General features: G+C 44.2%; 1 protein-coding gene across 1 annotated transcript in view; it reads left to right on the forward strand.

Moving 5' to 3' along the window:
- The first annotated feature begins 5171 nt into the window (after positions 1–5171).
- LOC135245433 (voltage-dependent calcium channel subunit alpha-2/delta-1-like) overlaps positions 5172–17265 on the forward strand; it is a 101913-nt gene continuing 89819 nt past the window's right edge. Inside the window, exon 1 of the mRNA XM_064318479.1 lies at positions 5172–5732. Coding sequence (XP_064174549.1) covers positions 5653–5732 — 80 coding nt within the window. The 5' untranslated portion in view covers positions 5172–5652. The remainder of the gene's footprint in view (positions 5733–17265) is intronic.

Here is a 17265-nt window from a genome sequence, read left to right on the forward strand (position 1 = left end):
AGGAAGCTAATGTTTGTGTGTCACGCAATGCAATGAGATGAATAAATAAATAAATAAACAGCCTAAAGTTATCCCGAAGTAAAACGTGTACAGTTGTATTTTATACGACAGATGTTGCCAAATCACATGACCAATTCAGGACTCGTGCTGCAGAGCGTTTTCCAATTGCACGATACCCAGGAGATGGTAGAAAACGAGCAGCCAACTGCCTGTTCCATGGTCTCAAAATATAATTACATTTGCAAAGGCCTCTGATGCATTTCCTAAAAAGTTAACCATGAGTAATAATTTGAATATAATTATTCACCATTTTTCCACAGTTACTGCATTTTAAAGTGTACATTTTATGCAGTACATGTTTTTTATTGATATTTGCTATGTGTCTGAACTGAAGCGGAGCAGAATACATTGTTTTTGAACTCATTTGGGCGTTTACATTGTGCCAGTTAATTCTCTTTTTCTTATTTGTGATCCAGTGTCACTGTAATTTCACCTTCAATCTCAAACATTTTCATTTTTGTTTGAGTCGACAAAAACACGTCTGTCCTTTGGAACAAGCACAGAATGAAAAACTGCATTCTAACAAAGGCATTTAATACGGTTACAATGCCCATTTCAAGGAGCAAGCAGCTTTTCCTTTCAAATCCTTGTAAATGGTCTTCCGTTTATCCTATTGTTTCTTCCAAGGCCTCTATTTCACTCGCTCCTCGTTTTTTCGATTTCGTTTCTCATTCCAACTACGACGCCGCAGCGAGTCTCCAAGGTGCTTCTGCGAGCCCAATACCCACTCGTGCGCCTGTGAAGAAACGGTGTGCGGTTGCTTAGCAACGACGGAAAACTAAATCCCCCAGCCGCTCGCTCGCGCGGCCCCACCTGCCTCCGTGTGAGCTATTTATTTCATTAAAGTGCCGAAACAAACACACGCTAAAGACAGGCCGGTATTGATTCAGATCAGCACACGAATTCGTACTCAGATCTGCACCCTACATCACCCAATTTCAGCACGCGTGGTCGGCCATTTGCTTTAATGGACTCGTAGAGCGGACAACGAGGAGACGAGCTTATTGGCACTAGTGTCACTACTGAATGAAGACAACAGTAGTTGGAGGGAACTGTAAAATGACTCTGCTTTTTTAACAAATGTCATTTTCTTACAGACTAGACTAGACATATAAAATGCACTAAATGATTGCAAAATAGTAGTTTTACATCTCACATTATTACAATCGATTTTACAGGTTTAAAATGCCATGTCTTCTCTAATTTAAGACAATTGAATAGGAACATGTTTGTGAACATTGCATTCATAACCCCTTGGTGATGAGATAACTGTTAAACTTAAAAACACGCCTGGCCTTGCTTCCATTAACATCAAGAACTATTCATTTACCATGCTAAAGGTTTAAATTAGGCTACTGTATTAATTCAAATTGAATTCAAAAATACATTTAGTTGCAGTTTGTTGATTGATCATTGTTTTGATCAAAATATTATGCCCTCTTAGGATTGCAATTTATTTACAGCATTAAGATGAAGGGGACGGTTTTCATACTACTGCCACTACTACTATGTATTATTGGCAAATAGTTGTTACCATAAATGCACAGTAACTTTAATCTTTGATTTAGTGTTAATACTTTGGAGACATCAGCACTCCACAGATCAAGCTCATCCAAGAGACTCACATTATAATACTCAATATTTATTTACACATAAGTATACATGTAACATGAATAAACCTGCAGTACATTTAAACATACTGTATCATTAATACAGCCAGGTACAACCACCTCACCCGAACCCTTTATATAACTGCACACGCTTCGTAACAACGGTGCACCGAAATGCATGTTCTTAGTTATTTTAACCACAGTGCAACTAGATGGGCAGTATTGTGTAGGCCTATGTAGAGACTGACTTGGCATTCAGACAAGTGCGAAATCACCCACACCAGAAGATTATGCATTGTTAGTTTAAATCATTTAAATTGCAAATTTAAATTATGGTCGCTGTCTGCAGCTGTTTAGGTGTCAAAACTAAAGCTGCGTCCCACAGTCGAGTCAATTGTAATCTTTTTATAATAGCCTTTCTAATAACATTTTTTTGTAATAACATTTTCCACACTCAAATGTAAGACCGTGATTTGAAATGTGACCTACTGTTCATTAACAAAAGTGCGTTTATTAAAATATGCATGCTTCACAATGTTTATTTATTTTTTTTAAATAAGGAAAAGGGAATCCTGTTTTATTTTATTTTAAAAATTGTAATGTACTGTCCTTATTAAGACTGCCTGCTTTTTGGGCCCATGAGCTTTTCCATTAGCATAGGCCCTATAGCCAACACAGTATTGATGAGTCATTGGATGCAATTACCTGTCTGTGACTGGGAAAGCTTTATACCTGTGAGACGCAATCAGCTTTGCTGCATGGGCGTATTGGACGGGCTTCCGTTAGCCACCGTTACCCGGGTTACTGCTACACGAGTCCCAACCTGACACCCTGTGAGCGTCTGGAAAAGGACTGCTGCAGTTTGCCATTGGTTTTCTTCACGTTTGAGCCAGCGTCGTGTCATAGGTCATTTACTGAGCTGGCTTGAATCCCCGCCTTCAAATGGAGCCCCGCCCATCAGACCTGGGCCAAATACGTATTTGTTTTGGATTCAGATACTTTTCTACGCTTTACTGATCCTTGTCAGGCGTATTGGAACCAACGAAGTACTCTCAAAAAAGTGCAAACCCCGCCTTTTGGTCATACTGGCCGGCTCAATTACACCAGGCAAGATCAACAGAGCGCAGAAAGAGTATTTGAATCCAAAGCAAATACGTATTTGACTCAGGTCTGCTGCCCACGTAAGCTCACGTTTTGTCAGAAGTGACCTTTTGTTTATCGGCGAAGAGCGTCCCTGGCAGAAGTGGGCCGGCTTATCTCACATCAGACCGCCAGCCCGCGCGGGCTCACGCCGAAAAGGTTATTTGCCAGGCAAACGAAGCCGCTCCTACATAAATCCCGAAAACCTCCTAGAACTCCTGCCCAGGTCCTACGAGTCCCCAGACGTCATCAGTCACCTCCTCAGACTGGTGCCACTGTAGCTCTCCTGTGAGGCGGCTCATTGTACAACGTGGGAAATCGTAATTTGCTTGCGGATAGGTGCATAGGAGATTGCAAAGCTGCCATTCTTCCATGGGGTTGGGAGGGATACCTTTTCCGATTTATACCCTTACTCAAATCCACAAACATATTTATTATCATCTTCTTTTGTCTTGAGTTTTTTTTTTTTTTTTTTGAATACCTATAGTATTGCATTTGTTCTTCTCCCAGTTGTACTCAAAGGGCTGGCTGGCCTTAGTCTGTAATGAGCTCTCAAGGCCTTGCCACTTAAGCCCCTTTCTGATGCTAATAGAACTGCTTCTGTACCACAATGGACAGGCACATTTCCAGGGCAGCATCTATTTATCTATCTATCTGTCTATCTATCTATCTTCCTCTCTCTTGCACTCGTTTCCTTTTTAGTCCCATTTTCTTATGATTTTTTATGATTATGATTGTGGGTCCGTGAGTACAAACTTTATGCACGGATGGGAGTGTTTAGGCATGAAGGTCTTGTTTTTATGGACTGTGCAATGATGGGAGACAGTAGATTTTTTAAAAATGGCTCTCTCTATCCCTTTTTTTATCTCTCTCGTCGTGATTTACAATAACCCATTTTAATGTCCCAATCTTTACAGCAATACCGACAATGTGTGTTTGTGAAAGTATAATCAATTGGGCTAATTTGATGAATACCTTGATTTCTTCTTTATTCATACTTTGAACCTGGATGCCCAGGAATAACTTAAAGTAAAATATAAATAGTACATAATATCATTACAGCACATACATTCACCTTCGGACTACACCTTTTCTATTTGCATCCAAGATAATCTTGGTTGGCTGTGTTTTTCCAGCAGTGAACTTAAACCAATAATGGCTGCAGCTAATGCATTGTGTGAGGTTTAGTGTTTCAGATTGGCTAGAATAATCAAATTAACCATGGCATGTGCTGTATAAAAACAAGTTCGGGTTTTAGTTTACATACTGTCCCGTTGACAGTCTATACTTGTGTAGGGAGGTTCTCTGTGTGCCCAAAGTGGTTTGTACAGTATGTTCAGTAGTCTCATCCCTGACCGTATGATTTATTGTATATACTATTTTGTCTTGTGGACACAGAATATACAACAAGACAGGAAAAAAAGAGAATTGCTGTCAGGGGTTCAAATTATGCCATTACAAAGTAATGTCCTCTTTCCTATTCGATATTCTTATAGTATCTTTAAAGACAGAAATCATCCTCTTGTCAGAGGTGTGTTTTTGTTCTTTGTGTAGTTTATGAGCCAGATTGAAGATATTGTTTTAGAGTGACATCTTTTTTTTTACTGCGAGGAGGCACACTGTCACATTTTATTGGTGTGGAAATTTTTTTTATCAGTGGTTGCCTATTCCAGAGCGCAAGTTGAGCCTTTGTCCTGACACTGCTAATATTTCACAAGCGTGGATGAGAATCTTCGCAGAATACAAAGCACAAATGTGTGAATGATAGGAGAGGAAAGAGAGAATCAAGCTGACTTATTTCTGTCCTCATTTCAAAGCAAGAAAGACAGCCATTTGTTCCATTATTATTTTTCCTAAGAGCAGAAAATTGTTTTATTCCCTTTTCAGGTAAGTATGGTATAGTCCTGATGATGGTTTATTCTTCAAGCCTAAATAAGCCTAAATATACTCAATATTTGATGGGTTCATTGGGAATAGCTAAGACATTTAATAGTTTTTGATTACTTTGCTTAACGTATATGCAAAATATGGACAAATGTAATAAATGTGTGTAATTCTAGGATCATGAAATTGCATAAAAGCATCTCCTAAAGTTGTAATAATTACCTGTAGCTGATTTATAGCTTTGGTTCTCTCTTTCTCTCAAAAAAAAAAACAAACAAACAAAAAAAAAAACTTTAAAACTACAAAGCATGTCACTAAACAGTATAGAACATGGCAAGTAAAAATACGATTTTGTTCCCTAGAAGAATGAGCTTTTGTGAGACGCATTTCCCAAAAAATAAATTCTGAATTTTGATCGCAGGTATACTCTCATGATCAGTCAGATATTTAAATCACAGCTTGCATTTTGAAGTCTCTAGTTTGCTAGTGCGTTTGCATAAGTTAAATCTGCGCTTTATCTGATGAAAGCCGGCGGTTGTATCAGCCCGCTCCACAGTTGGAAGAGTCCTCCTCCTCCTTGTATGGAAGGCACGGTACGATCGTCAGGCGGGGGTGGGGAACTCTTGCAAATTGATCTAGTGGGGGTCTGACACGAGCTTCCCATTGCAGACAGGGAGACCAGGAGAACATCCTTGCCTATCATAAAGATTGCGTCCAGTTTTTGGAGATATAACGGCGAATTGGCACGCGCGTAAAAACAAATAAAAGCTCTATAAGAAATAAACCAGGAGAGATATTTTCAAAGTGGCCTTCATGGCGGCTGATCAGATTAGCTAGCAGGGTACCAGACTGTTATCTGGCAAAGTGTCACTGTAGGAGCAGCCGCGCGCTTGCTGCCTCTCTCGCGTCTCTCTCCGGATCGGCACGTATTGTGTGTGTCGGGAAAATCAGCCCGACCATGGATACATCAGTAGCGTTGGTCTTACTTCTCTCGGCGTTTAACAGTTTCTCCTCAGCGCTGTTCTCCTCACCACTCATGTAAGTAGCGCGGATGCAACCTCAGTAGTTGGAAGCCAGCATGCGGCTACCAGCTGTTTGTCAACGACACGGTTGAGCTTAGCCTACATGGCGTGCGAATGTTACACAATGGAAAAGTAGTGATATTACACGGAAACAGCCCGGTGGCGTATGACATCGCTTTGCGGAATATTTCTAAAAAGGCTAAAGATGCAGTGTCGGCGTTACGAAACGCTATCCACTGAATATGCCACTTAAAAAGATTTGATAGTACTGATGAATCATTTGTGTTGCCAATCCATTTCACTAACCGCATAACGCAAGTTATTGCGTAAAATAAAAATGCATTGCAAGGAAAGGATTTGGGGCTATTCGTAACTGTAAAAGAAGGCTTTGATTTATGTGGATCGCGTTGGATGCAATTAGTTATCACAACATAGGGAGGCAACTTTTACGGGGCTTTGTTTCGGCGACGCCGTAGGCTACAGGTTATACAATATGCTCCGTCATCCAGCGGACGCCGCTTATTCACACTGAGCCTGATTAACAGATATGTTTTGCTCAGACCCGTGTATACGTCTGTACATTAACGTTTGTTAATATTTTTTATTTTGTTACTGCAACCATAAATGTAACGATTGCGTGTGTCCAAACGCTTTTTGCTAGTTTGGGTGTTCAGTGCGTTATTGTCCCAAAGTTTCCCGACAGTAGTTTTAAGTCGCGCTGACAGGACAGCAGACCTGGTCGGGGCAGCTGTCACTCAGGCCCCCCCACCCCTTCTGAAGACCCACCCTCTCCAGACCTCTCTCGTGCATGGTTTAATTTAATTCATAACAAATGTATACCTATGACTTCTTTGTTCATTTGCTATAGATTATGTTTCGCATTAAAAGGGATTTAAGATAAAAGGATAAAATGCTGTGCGTGTTCCATTTTAATGTAACTGTGCGCTTGTTACACCGATATAATGTTGTCTGTTAAATTAACTGAATAAATTAATAGTTTCAGGCAGCCTCCGGAGTCCAGGTGTCTTGCCTATTTTTTAGTGGATCTACGATTACAGTGTGATGGGAAAGACTTAGTTTCCAATTGACGTCCCGTTTTTACGCATTGTGTACAGTAAGACTTTTACGCGTTTGACTTACTTTCCATTTCACGCAAAGACACTTAACTGCGTGCTACATATGTAAGGGCGCTATAACTTTGTTATGGAATACTTTGTGTAGTAATTCAGCCGTAGGCAGTTATATTAATTACATATTAGATCAACAAGTCGAACATCAATGACATTGTCAGCATTTTAACGGGGAAAATGGCTCTGTGGTTCTACAATTTACACCACAATTCTAGGGAACATATCACGTTTCATTCAAAAGCTTTGACATTTAGAATAATCACTGAACTGGATTCTTGAACATTTCTGTATTGTGCTTTCAATTTTCCATAGTTGTCAATTTTGTTAGTTGTAGCAAAAAAAAAAAAAAAAAAAACCCACTACTTTTAAGATGCACAACACACACACACACACACACACACACTCAGTTTTTATGTCTGGCCCTCTCTGGCTCTTTTCTGAACACTGACTTGAAATGAAATTTTAGAAGTAGCTGGTGTGTGGCGCAAACGGAAGTGTCTTAACAACATCATTTCTCAGGAAAAGATGCGTGCACTGTATAATCTTTCAGTGACAAGAAAAGGCATCCGGAAAAGAAATAAAACTGCCTAACTCCCATCGCTTCGGTCCCTCGCCACACAGGGAATTCCATTTGTGTAATGAAAAGTACGGGACCTCTGGAAAGAATTCTATCAGTTGTGACAGCAGACTTGGATAGGAGGTCATGTGGGTATTGTGTGGGGAATATAATGAAGCCTCAAGCAGGCAATGCCCAGTGGTGTTCTGTATTCAGTTCCACCAGATAAGATACGGAGCTGTACCGGCACTGTGCTGGAACCAGACTAACAAAAGGGCTCTGCTGCACCGAGCCAGATCACGGCAGCGTCTGATGGAGACGTATTGTATGTCAAATCAATGTATCTATAACAGGACATCTGGCAGGCGCAGCCAGGAGGGCTGCGCTCGTGGTGGGAGAATATGGGAGGGAAAGTGGTCGCTCACTGAGGTGTGCGCTCTTAATTCTAGTAGTCGGTGCCAAATAAGAGACCGGGTTACCGACAGGTTGCTTAATTATTGTGTAGTGCTGGCTAACCATCTCTTACTGCACTCTTTTATTCAAGGCTGAGAAATGTTTGGGGGAAAAGCATTCCAAACAATTCACTCTTCTAGGGGGGAAAAGGTTAAATGTTTTTTGCTTCTCTGGTCTGAGTCAGTGAGGAAGCCCACACAGAGAGTTTTTCTGTGTTGTCGTAGCCCACAGGTCCCCCTGCCCCCTCAGTGAAAACTGAAAGTGATGGAGTTCTAGAACCCTGACTGACTGAATTTATTTAAAAAAAGCATTGCAAAAACCCTGCTCTTCAAAGGGTTTTAAAAGCTTTCCCTGTTGCTGCTATACACCGGGCCTTGTAGGGTGTTTGTGTGCTGCCTGTCCTCCCTGTCTCCCTCATTCACTCTGTCTGCCTCTCTCTACACTGCGAGGCTCTCAGCCTCTGTGCCCGTCCGCGGCTTGGCTTTAATCTCATTTGCTGATTGATCCATCTTTTACGCGCCGTGTGCTGGGATCAGTGTTCGGCGAGGGGGGTGAAGGAGAGAGATGGGACCAGGTCGGGTCCAGTGCTCGCAGTCTCGCTGGGCGGAGCAGCTGATTAGCATCAGGAAATCAAAAACCCAAAGCAGACATCACAACCTGGCCCCCAAACACCTTTTGCTGTAGGAAAAGCAAAAACGTACATTTGGGGCTTTCTCCCCCACCATTCGCTCGTCAGGTTTTAGGGGGGAACGATGATGAGGCCAGCGCGCTGTCTCGTCCCATCCCACCAAATAAACTCTGTCCTGGCCGTCCATTTTCAAACGGTCTCAAAGTGTATTTCTATCCAGAGTAACGATTCACTTTCATGGTTACAGATGCACAGTGAACGGCATGTTAAATGGATCACAGAACAATTCTCGGTGGCCTTAAGCATATATGAAGTGGATATAAGAAAGAAAAAAGAGAGTGTGTGTAGCTGTGCATCACCCGCTCGTGTTCCCATCAACCTCCGCATTTAGAATACAAAGCATGCGCTGTATAAAAATAACTCCATCTCGAGATGTTGATGGGGATCGCAAGCTGAGATCACATTTGCTAATTGTGTTGACGGTTCTTATGTCAGGACTCGGCAGTTAGCTCTTCTGAGACTCCCAGCGATTAGCTTACAGGCGGCGCGACTATGCAGTTCAGCGCTGTGATTACTTTTTTTTTTTTTTTTTTTTATGATACAGAAGCTTCCGGATGGGCGACTCATTGCCCCTCCCCTCCAGGAAGTCCCCAAATAAAAAAAAACAATGTAGACTGACTGCTGGATAAACCTTGGTTCATTATGTTGTTCTTGGCAGGGTTTTTTTTTTGTTCTTAATGGGCCTGCTGCTGAGAGAGGCTCCTGATGAATGTTCTTGTTAGGATCCTGTGGTGAGGGAGCTCGCTGCCGGTATCCCTGACAGCAGAACCACGGGGCCTAATGGCAGGCTCTGCTAGGTAGCATTGCTGGAAAGTCCCACTCACTCAATTTCACTCCAGGGCAGGGGGGGGAGGAGGAAGCTCTGACAGCTGCGATAGGGGAGGGGCATGGTGTCGCCACGGAGACAGCCGGGGGTCGACTGGGGACTCCCGTGAGGAGGCTTACGACTGAGCGCTGTTGTCTTAGACCAGTTCAGTCGAGCACAGAGCGAGCATTCAAACCGGTGCTGTTATCCTAACTGACTTTTCTTTGTCAACAAACACACATACTGTCAGCCATCTTGGATCAAAAAGCTAATCAGTTCAACCAAAGAATAAGACTCAGCCAGATTAGAGTTTTGGCCATGATTCTAGGGAACACCCCTTTATCATTTAATGAGAGCAGCGGTACATTTAACGACCGAAAAGACACGCAATCTTTCGGCTGCCAATGGCCCGATCCACTATTGGACAATGGGCGCCGATGGTTGTTTAAATTCTAGGTTTCATATCCTCATTCGCGTCCCTCAGGATCAAAGTGCTCGTTTCCCTCAGTATGAACGCGATTCCCTTTTATGCCGCCGCCATCATGCAGCGGAGTGGATTAGCCTTGCCTTCGCTGCGAGCTCACGGACGCCGATGGGCTGATGCAAACACCGCCACGCCCCTCTCAAGGACACAAAGGCCTGGACTCGGGGCGAAATTCGTCCTTAACTTCGTCTCATAATTAAATTCTGGAGTCGGCTTGGCAGGATCCCAAAGCGATCTTAACGACCGTGCGTGCAGGGGAAGCAATAATGTTATTTGTCAAAAGCTTGAGGACGAACGTTGATTGAATCTGGGCGGTAAAATGAAAAAAAAAAAAAAAAACCCACCCCGTTCTGAAATTAGGTGAAAATAATAAATCCGAAAGGTTAATTCAATCCTCCCAGTAAACCCACGGCGGGAGACGGAGTCCGTGCGTTTGGGTAGAAAATAAAGCCGGGCGGAATTGTTCCTGTTACGCTGTCCAGGGAAATTGGGTTCAGCAACCGTAAAAAAAAAAAAAAGGTGTCCTCAGTAAAACGCGGCACGGAGTACGTACTGTATCTGGCTGCGGACGTTGGCGCGCGCAGTTGGGTGCCATTCCGAGGCTCCTAATAGTCCTGCCCCAGATTTTCCCTCTCTCCTGTGATGGGACTGACTCTGAGGTGAGCGTGTTTGTGTGGAGACTTGGCTTTGGCTCTGATACACTGTGCACACAGGATCAAAGCCTTGCATGGGCCATTAGCATGTTTACGGCAGGCAGCTGTATCCAGTAATACCACCCCCGCAGCTAACAATATTGACCCTTTTTTTACCCAGGCAACTTAAACTGAATTTCTATCTTCATAATAGGTCTGTTGCTCTTGGCTGCTCGGTCTCCATCGTGCATTTGCCCTCGTTCGATTCGAGAGAGATCATGTGAAAGTGAATGAAAGGCAGATTTGATTGGTCAATCCGGGAGGCCTCAAATACCAATCCGGACATGCGGCCTTAAAAAAAAAAGAGGCGTGGTGACGATCCGTGCCCCAAGCTGAGGTAGCGTAGGCGCGAAAGCCCGAACCCCGAACATCAATAGCCTGTGAGCGGGTCGGTGACCTGCTGGGCTGTGATAGGCTGAACGGAGGCAGGTCTGACACAGTCTGGGTACATGGGGAGGGTACAGTCCGGTTTTTGGGTTTTCCTGCTTTTCCTGATGGCGGCAGGATAACAGGCAGTCTGAACCCCTGGGCTGGGCTGTGCCGTGTAACTAGGGAAACACAAAGCTGTGCACATGCGTAGTGTGTGCGGTGCTCCATTAAACTGCTGCCTGGAATATTGATCTGCTTAATAAAGCAGTCTAATGAAAGGATAGAGCCCACTGCCATTCCCTGCCTCCTTCCGTGAAACATGTATCAAAGTGAAATATTTGTGAAAAACCTCTCCAGCTTCCTCGCGTCTGCTGTAACAGATGTTATGAAATGTTCTCCTATCTGGTATGCTTAAAGGGAATGCTGTTTGGTTATTAATTTGGGGGTTACTTACAAATTCAACAGTCTTTTTTTAAAGAAAGGCTTCGAAAACTACTACTGAGTGCTTTCACTTTTCTTTTTAGAACATCAGGATTTAACCCGTTAAGGTGTATAAGATCGCAGATATGCGATTAGAATGTTCTTAACTGAACATTCTATTGCTGATGCAGGGACTGTTACATACGTGAGAAGTGTTCAGTTAAGAACATTCTAATCACATATTTGTAATGTTATACACCATGAAGGGTTAAATCCCGGTGCTCTAGAAGCAATGGGGTTCTAGAACACTGACTTAAAATTCTGAAAAAATATTCCAAGGAAAATCTGCTCTTCAAAGGGTTAAATGTTTTTGTTTCTGTGCTTCTATACGAGCCGCACAGACGTTTTTTGTTCTTTTCTCTCTCTCTTCCCCCCCCCCCCCAGTAAAACGTACGCTGTGTTTTCCAGTAAACCCCTGGGGAGCGCTGAGTGGCTGGCTGAATTGCTTCCTCTCCCCCAGGAGAAAAAAAAAAACATCTGTAGATGGCTACAAGTTTTTTTTCCAATCTGTTTTTTTTTTCCCCCACAGTGTTCCAACCTTGAGCTCTAATTGAGTTTCGTCGAGTGTTTTTCGTATCGCTGGAGACGCGCAGGCCACGCGCGGAGAATTATTAAGATTCTGCGCTTGTTATGCTACGTCTAATGAAGACAGTTTTTCCCCCCTTGTAATTAGGCCTGCATTCTCACTGCGTGCACAGTGCTTTACGTAAAAATAAATAAATAAATAAAAAAAACCCTTTGAACTAGTTTCTGAATTCGACATTAAACAGTCGTGTGTTCGACGGTACATTAAAAAGGGCCTGCTTTGCTTCGGGAGTGAAAGGCACTACAGCCCATTCAGAGCCCGCGAGAGGATGTGCGTCAAGGGGGGTCAGAGCCAGCGAAAAGCTTTTAGCCGAAAATACACGTGGCCCCCGCATTTCTGATCGCGATCTTAATGGCGCGGGTGTTTGTGGTCCGGCGAATACGCATTAGCCTGGTTTTAAACAGCTCTGCGGGTTCGATAAAGTGCAGGCCCCTCCGCTTCGGAAATGGCCCCGCCCCCGTTGGGAGGGGGCGCGAGAGGAGCGCTCCACCGCGCCTGCCGGAGAGGCCTGCGAGAGATCGCGATCGGTCATCTTTTACCGCGAAGTTATAAATGTGTTAATCTATTTATACCGGGGGGGGGGTCGCGCTGCACTGTCTGTCTGCGCGAGGGGTTAGGCCCGGGGTCAGTCTAACCGCAGCGCGCTCTGTGCTATCGCTTGGGTGTGACTCGTTGATGTGACGCATGACGCGGGGGGGGGGGGGGGGGAAAGGCTGGCGATTCACCACAAGGAAACCGGTACTGTGATGTCAGAGAGTGACTTCATCAGCTAAAAGCCTGTAATATAGATGACTGCAGAAGTAGCGGATTCTGCTTGACCTGTGTGTGGTAAATTGCATAGTACGCCTCATAACCATTGTCAAACCACTGAAATTAATTATTTATAGAGAAGGCTGCAAAGCGCACAATGGTGAGATAAATGGTCAGGGAAAAATTGTAATAAAAAAAGCTGCGATACTTTGAAATGATGCATGGCATCATTTCTGTTTGAGCCTCAATGCAGGTCCATCATGGGAATTTATACAGATGTATCCATCAACTGTATTGACAAATCTGCCTCCCTAACAACAGTCGAAGTATTTTTTCGTGCAGGCAACATTGTAAATCTGGTGTTGGCTAAAACTCATTTTTAACAAAACTCAGTATAGGATTCACAGACAAAATAAGGACAAGGGTACCCAACACCGAAGGACGAAGCACGTTGCTTTTAGAGATTGAATCTGGGCCTTAGTTTGCGATCGGGGGCAGGTGAATTTGGGGTTTTTGTTGGCGAGGTGGAGTATATGTGGTCAGATATATCTAGGGTGGTGCTCCAGCGGGGCATGGGGCGAGAGAGATGGGAGGGGACGGAAAGGTGAGGCCCTTTTTCTGCTCTGTCGCCGTGGTGACTCCCCTGTGATGCCCTAGGTTTAAAAAAAAAAAAAAGAAGCACCAGGTCTGTCGGCATGCCACTTCACGCTCCATTACTCATTCCCTCTGAAAATGTTCGACACCCCCTTGGGGGGCATTCCCCTTTTTAATTGAGGCTTTCTCTTTCCAGGGGTGGGAAAACACAAATCTGTGTCTTGGAAAGACCGCGCCTGCCTGTACCTAAAGCGGCACTGTTAATGAGATCTAATAGCAAGGCCTGGGAGGCCCAATGAGGTCTGGAAACTGGGTCGTTGCTGTTCGGTGTGGAGCCTTTTCTCAGCAAACCCGGAGCGTTTTTGAATTGTGGCAAGAGTTTTAGCATCCAGCCGGCCCGCGCGTTAAGCTGTGTTAATACCAAAACACCTGTTTGAACTGCGACTCCCAGGAACGCGCCGTAATGTAGTTTCACCTTAAAGCTTAGCTCTTGAAAAAAACCATGTTTAAATGGACGGTTACCCAGAAACCTGTTCAGTGAGGAAAGCTAAAGATAGTGTGTCGCTGCAAAGATGCACCATTTAAGAAGCTGAGACAGGTAAAAAAACAATGCTCTCCTGAGGTCCAAATTAGTACTGATCTGATTATTGGGCTGGTTCGTTTAGCAGCCATCAATCACGTAGCTTGCAAACGTAATGTCATGTAATGGCAGGTGTAACAGATTCTCTGGGAGCCTGGTGAGCCGCACTGAGGACAGTTGTGAGCGCCACGGACGCAGGAGCTGGAGAGGTACATTAGGAGGTGCATTACCGTGATTTAGCTTTAGCATCGCAGGTGTCCTATGAAAACACTTTCTTTCATTTTCTTAGCGGGCGGTCCGATTGGTCGGGTCGGCTCAACGGCGCTAACTGCCACAGCAGTGGATCTCGGCAACATTTCAGCGGCTTTCCCCGAAGACTTCATCGTGTGAATTCTATACAGTTTGCACGTGTGCTCGCACACATAATAAAACAACCGCTGATTAAAATGGGCAGTTGTGTTGTGACTTCAATGCCAGCCTGAGTGAACCGCCACGGAGAATGCAATATGTATATAAATATATAATGCGTTTGTTCCGTTTAATGAGCTTCCACCCTGCCTGTGAATAATGAGAGAAACACATAATTATTAAACAGCGTTAGCGACGCGCCAACAGACGATCTATTTCAAGCAATGCCACATCATTAAATACTATGCGGGGGAGGCTAAACCATTAAAATATGTATATGCTAATTAGCTTTTTCCATGCTTTTACACCAATCCTTCATTTTTCCCAAATAAACTGCACAGTATTACCAGCCTAAGAAAGGCAGAACCGATCACTAGCATTTGCTACAATAAGGAGGAGAGTGTGTGTAATGTAATTAGGTAGCATTTCTATGAATAGTTCTATGAATAGTCTGAAACAGATACCCAGCTAACGCAAGACGTTCGCACAATGTTGCTGACATGTAGTGGGAATGTTGTAACATTGACAAAACGTTCCAGCAACACTGCGAGAACATTGTGTGTGTACATATGAAACCCCTTCATAAACACTACACAGCTGTTCATACATGCTTATGGAAATAAAAGCAAATTGGCATATCGGTATATTTCTTTCTCCCTCCACAATAAGCACTTCACTCAAATCATGTCCACGATCTGTTGCCTTACTGCACAAGGGGCTGCGATCCGTGATTGTGAAGTTTGAAACGCCGGCGCATTTTTTACACCGATTGTTTACACCAAAACTCCGTGGTCTCGACCCGTAAATGCTGCCAGCGCTGTGACGCGCGCCGCTCTGCTTTTTAGGAAGCGGAGACGAGGGCCAGCTTGCTTTTTAACACGCCCTGCAAATAGATGAGCAGGGGGCAGGTGTTGAAGCCTCAGTAAATTTAATGCTGTCGTCTAGCCGTTAGCCTCTTGCGGAGCTCGAAGCCAAGGCCCGTTAGGAAGAAGAGCCCGGTGTGTCCTGCGGTTCGCAGCATACAGACACAGAGGAATCAGAATGCCCCACCCCACCCCACGGCTGATTTATTTTTGGAGCACCGATCATCCTCACAGGATCTGAGATTTTCTCATAGTCAGCCCCAGCGTGTGATGTCACCCCCGGCGAGTGACAAAGTGCCGTTCTGCCGTTATTTTTTCGTCCTCCGTGCGGCAAATGAGTATTATGGGATGGCGGGCCCATAACGCTTGCGGTTCGCGGATTGGTATTTGATTAATAGACGGCTGGAGCGGTAGTAATCATACACGCTAAACGCCGTGAAATCATTTACCTCACATGGTCTACAGCGAACAGGAGCACTCGATGTGTGCTACATCCATAAGGGGCCTGAGGCGACGTGTATTTCCAGTTTATTGCTGTATGTTTTTTTTTTTTAAACACAGGTCCTAGAGTCCTGTTTAAAAGCAACTTTTAACTGTTTGCTTTTTTTATGGTTTGAAAGAACATTTGTGTCATTTAGTAAAGTCCCATTACTCCAGCAGAAGGTTGCAATTGGTTGTCTTAATGACCTTTGGGAAGCTGATTTGTAAAGACCATCCATGCGGAAACCCAAACACTTTTCTCTGTGTTTCATATTCTCAGAGAATCAGAGATGGCCTTTGTCGATGGTACGGTCACAGTTCAGACTGTAGTACCTTTTTAAAATGTAGGCCTTGGTGGTAAAATGAAAGGCAAGCTTCCCTCAACACGTACAGTTTGCTTAGTTTCTGCTTCTCCCTGGTTTGTACTCTCCGCAAATAGCATCCTCCTGGAAATAATGTGGCGTCTCTGCCTAGCAGTCAATATTAAATTGTGTAGGCTGGTGCTAACATGGTGTCAAGTACTGCTTTTGATAACAGGAAAATATCTCAGGATGTGATATTCTGAAACTACAGCGTGCTGTTTGTTCCCTGTGTCGGATGAAAGCACATATTCATTCCACTGGAGCTCGCACCAGCCTTCTCTGATTCTGCTTCAACGGAAAAGTACGTAAAGCCTATCAGTCACGTCCTTTGACTCTTTTTCTCAGCCAATCTTCTCGCCAAAAAAACACAGTAATCGCTTCGGTATTGATCTTTCACGAGGACGGAACGCCGCCTGGCTCCTCGTGGAAAACGTCGGTCGGGTCAAGCAATTTTGTAGCGTGCGGAGGACAGTGCGTGTCTGAAAGCGCAGAGGGTATGATGACACTGTAATCACACTGCTGCCATTACATGGTGGGCTCCGAAGACGAACAGATTCTAGGTTTAAACAAAGACATGCCGAGTATACTGAACAGGAAATGCTGGTCTTGGAACGTTAAATGAAAAAAATTCATTTACTTGGCCTTATACTGCAGCCTGTGCTCTCCTTTTAGTTGGGGGGGGGGGGGTGGTATGTCCCGCATGTGTTTTCCCAGCTAACCCAATATGTTCTCATAATGTTGCCGCCATGTAGTGGTATTTTTATAACATCGACAAAACAACACCGTTGTGAGGACATTCCATTGTTGGCCAGGTTTGTGTGCGTTTCCTTGGGAACGGATCGCTCCTCAGGCCAGCCTCATCACTTCCTGCTGTTTGGCAGTTACCCTGCCTGACTGAGGTAATTGGGCGGGAGGAATGCACGGCCCCTGCCAGCCTCGCTGTGCCGACACGTTCACGTGCGCCAGCCCCCCCGGCTGACCTCTGGGCAGAAATGCTGCAGGTTGAGGTGATTGCTTACGTGTTCTAAATCAGGATAATAAATAAATACTATAAAGTATGGGGGATGTATCTTATATAAACTATTGCTGCAGGCAGCCAGTGAGAAATGACAGTGCGCCAGCAAAATAACTGTCGGGTTAAATATGTAGGCTGCAACCATTTCGGTCTTCCACAGCCCTCAAAAAGAAATGAAAGGCCTTATTCACAGATACACCTGCATGATGGTGACTTGATGGAACTGGAGATAACTGGTTATGTGATTCAGCGTA

Source organism: Anguilla rostrata, chromosome 19 (assembly GCF_018555375.3).
Source record: "Anguilla rostrata isolate EN2019 chromosome 19, ASM1855537v3, whole genome shotgun sequence".
NCBI lineage: Eukaryota > Metazoa > Chordata > Actinopteri > Anguilliformes > Anguillidae > Anguilla > Anguilla rostrata.